This window comes from Helobdella robusta, assembly GCF_000326865.2.
Source record: "Helobdella robusta unplaced genomic scaffold HELROscaffold_56, whole genome shotgun sequence".
In the NCBI taxonomy this organism is placed as follows: Eukaryota; Metazoa; Annelida; class Clitellata; order Rhynchobdellida; family Glossiphoniidae; genus Helobdella; species Helobdella robusta.
Window position 1 is genome coordinate 673431 of NW_008705301.1, and position 1664 is coordinate 675094.

General features: G+C 35.9%; 1 protein-coding gene across 1 annotated transcript in view; it reads right to left on the bottom strand.

Moving 5' to 3' along the window:
• Nucleotides 1–688: 688 nt before the first annotated feature.
• HELRODRAFT_179744 (hypothetical protein) overlaps nt 689–1664 on the bottom strand; it is a gene marked incomplete at both ends in the record, with an annotated part of 2417 nt that continues 1441 nt past the window's right edge. The window contains one exon of the mRNA XM_009028547.1: nt 689–1079. Coding sequence (XP_009026795.1) covers nt 689–1079 — 391 coding nt within the window. The remainder of the gene's footprint in view (nt 1080–1664) is intronic.

Sequence of the window (1664 nt, forward strand, 5' to 3'; positions counted from 1 at the left end):
CAATAGAAATATTAATCAAAAGAGCAGTTAGATTGATAACGAGATCCAAACGATTTGAACACAGTCAACCATTGTTCAACAGCACGCGAAACTTGAATTTCTCGAAACTCAGCATTTACTTTCTGATGATTTTTGTTTATAAACAGTTAACCAATCGATTACCTGATTTATTTAACAGTTATTTCAGGATGAAACAACAATGTCGGCAACAAAATAATCTTGTCTCTAACAAATCGAAAACGAATATTTTGTTCTCTCACGTGTATTGCAAGGGACCGAGAATCTGGAACGAAATTTTAAACAGTGGATTTAATTCTGAATTTATTTCGTTAAACAATTTTTAAAAAAAAGTTAAAAGAATATTTACTTAAGTTTAAAACATAAATTTTTAGTTTTTGAAATTACGTTTAAATTCTGTTGAAAACTTATAACATTTTAAAAATTATGTCAAGGTGGTCACACTCGATGAGTTTCTGAAAAGAACTCTACTGTGGTCATCCTGTCTTCTTCCTATTGATATAAAGGGGAGAGAATTCTTTTTTTTCTCTTTTTTTAGATTAATTTTGAGAAGCAAATAAAAATTCGTTTCGTTTCGTTTCGTATGTATGTATGTTAAAACCAAAACATGATGAGTGTCACTGAACCGTCAAACATCAAGTAACAAATGGATTAACACTTTGATTTGTCGTTAATTGCACATGTCGGCATTCAGTTGGATATTTTCAAACACACAGACACGCAGGAACCGCTGCAACAAGCACGAAATGTGGTTAGTTGCGAAAAACAGTTCTCTGCTGTCGCCTGATCTGACGCTGATCATTTTACATATTGCCTTAAGAAATTTAAGGGTGTTGGGGTCCATCGGGCTGAGGACTTCGATACATATTGGCAAGAATTCCAGCGAAGGGAGGGCGTTCCCATATTTTTTCATTTTCTCGTCCGCTGCCCTGGCCGCGGCTAAACCGCATTCTTTACTTGTCAAGTTTACGTATCGTTCGGCGAGGGTGCTAGGGACCGTAACATCCCACGCCAAACATCTGCCGGCTCTCCAAGGTATTAGTGTGCATCCGTCCGGGCGCCTACCATCATGCGCAGAAATGCCGGATGGTTCCTTGAGAACCGGGATTGAAGCCTTGGAGAAGAGTCGACAAATGTATTCGTTTAGCGCTGAGTGACGTAGTTGACGGCCCCCACCCAGGCGACAAACCAAACCGTGGTGCCCAAACCCGTCAGCCCCTGCGCCACATCGGCAAGTGTATTTATTCGTGTATTTATTTGTATGTATGTATGTATGTATGTATGTATGTATGTATGTATGTATGTATGTATGTATGTATGTATGTATGTATGTATGTATGTATGTATGTATGTATGTATGTATGTATGTATGTATGTATGTATGTATGTATGTATGTATGTATGTATGTATGTATGTATGTATGTATGTATGTATGTATGTATGTATGTATGTATGTATGTATGTATGTATGTATGTATGTATGTATGTATGTATGTATGTATGTATGTATGTATGTATGTATGTATGTATGTATGTATGTATGTATGTATGTATGTATGTATGTATGTATGTATGTATGTATGTATGTATGTATGTATGTATGTATGTATGTATGTATGTATGTATGTATGTATGTATGTATGTA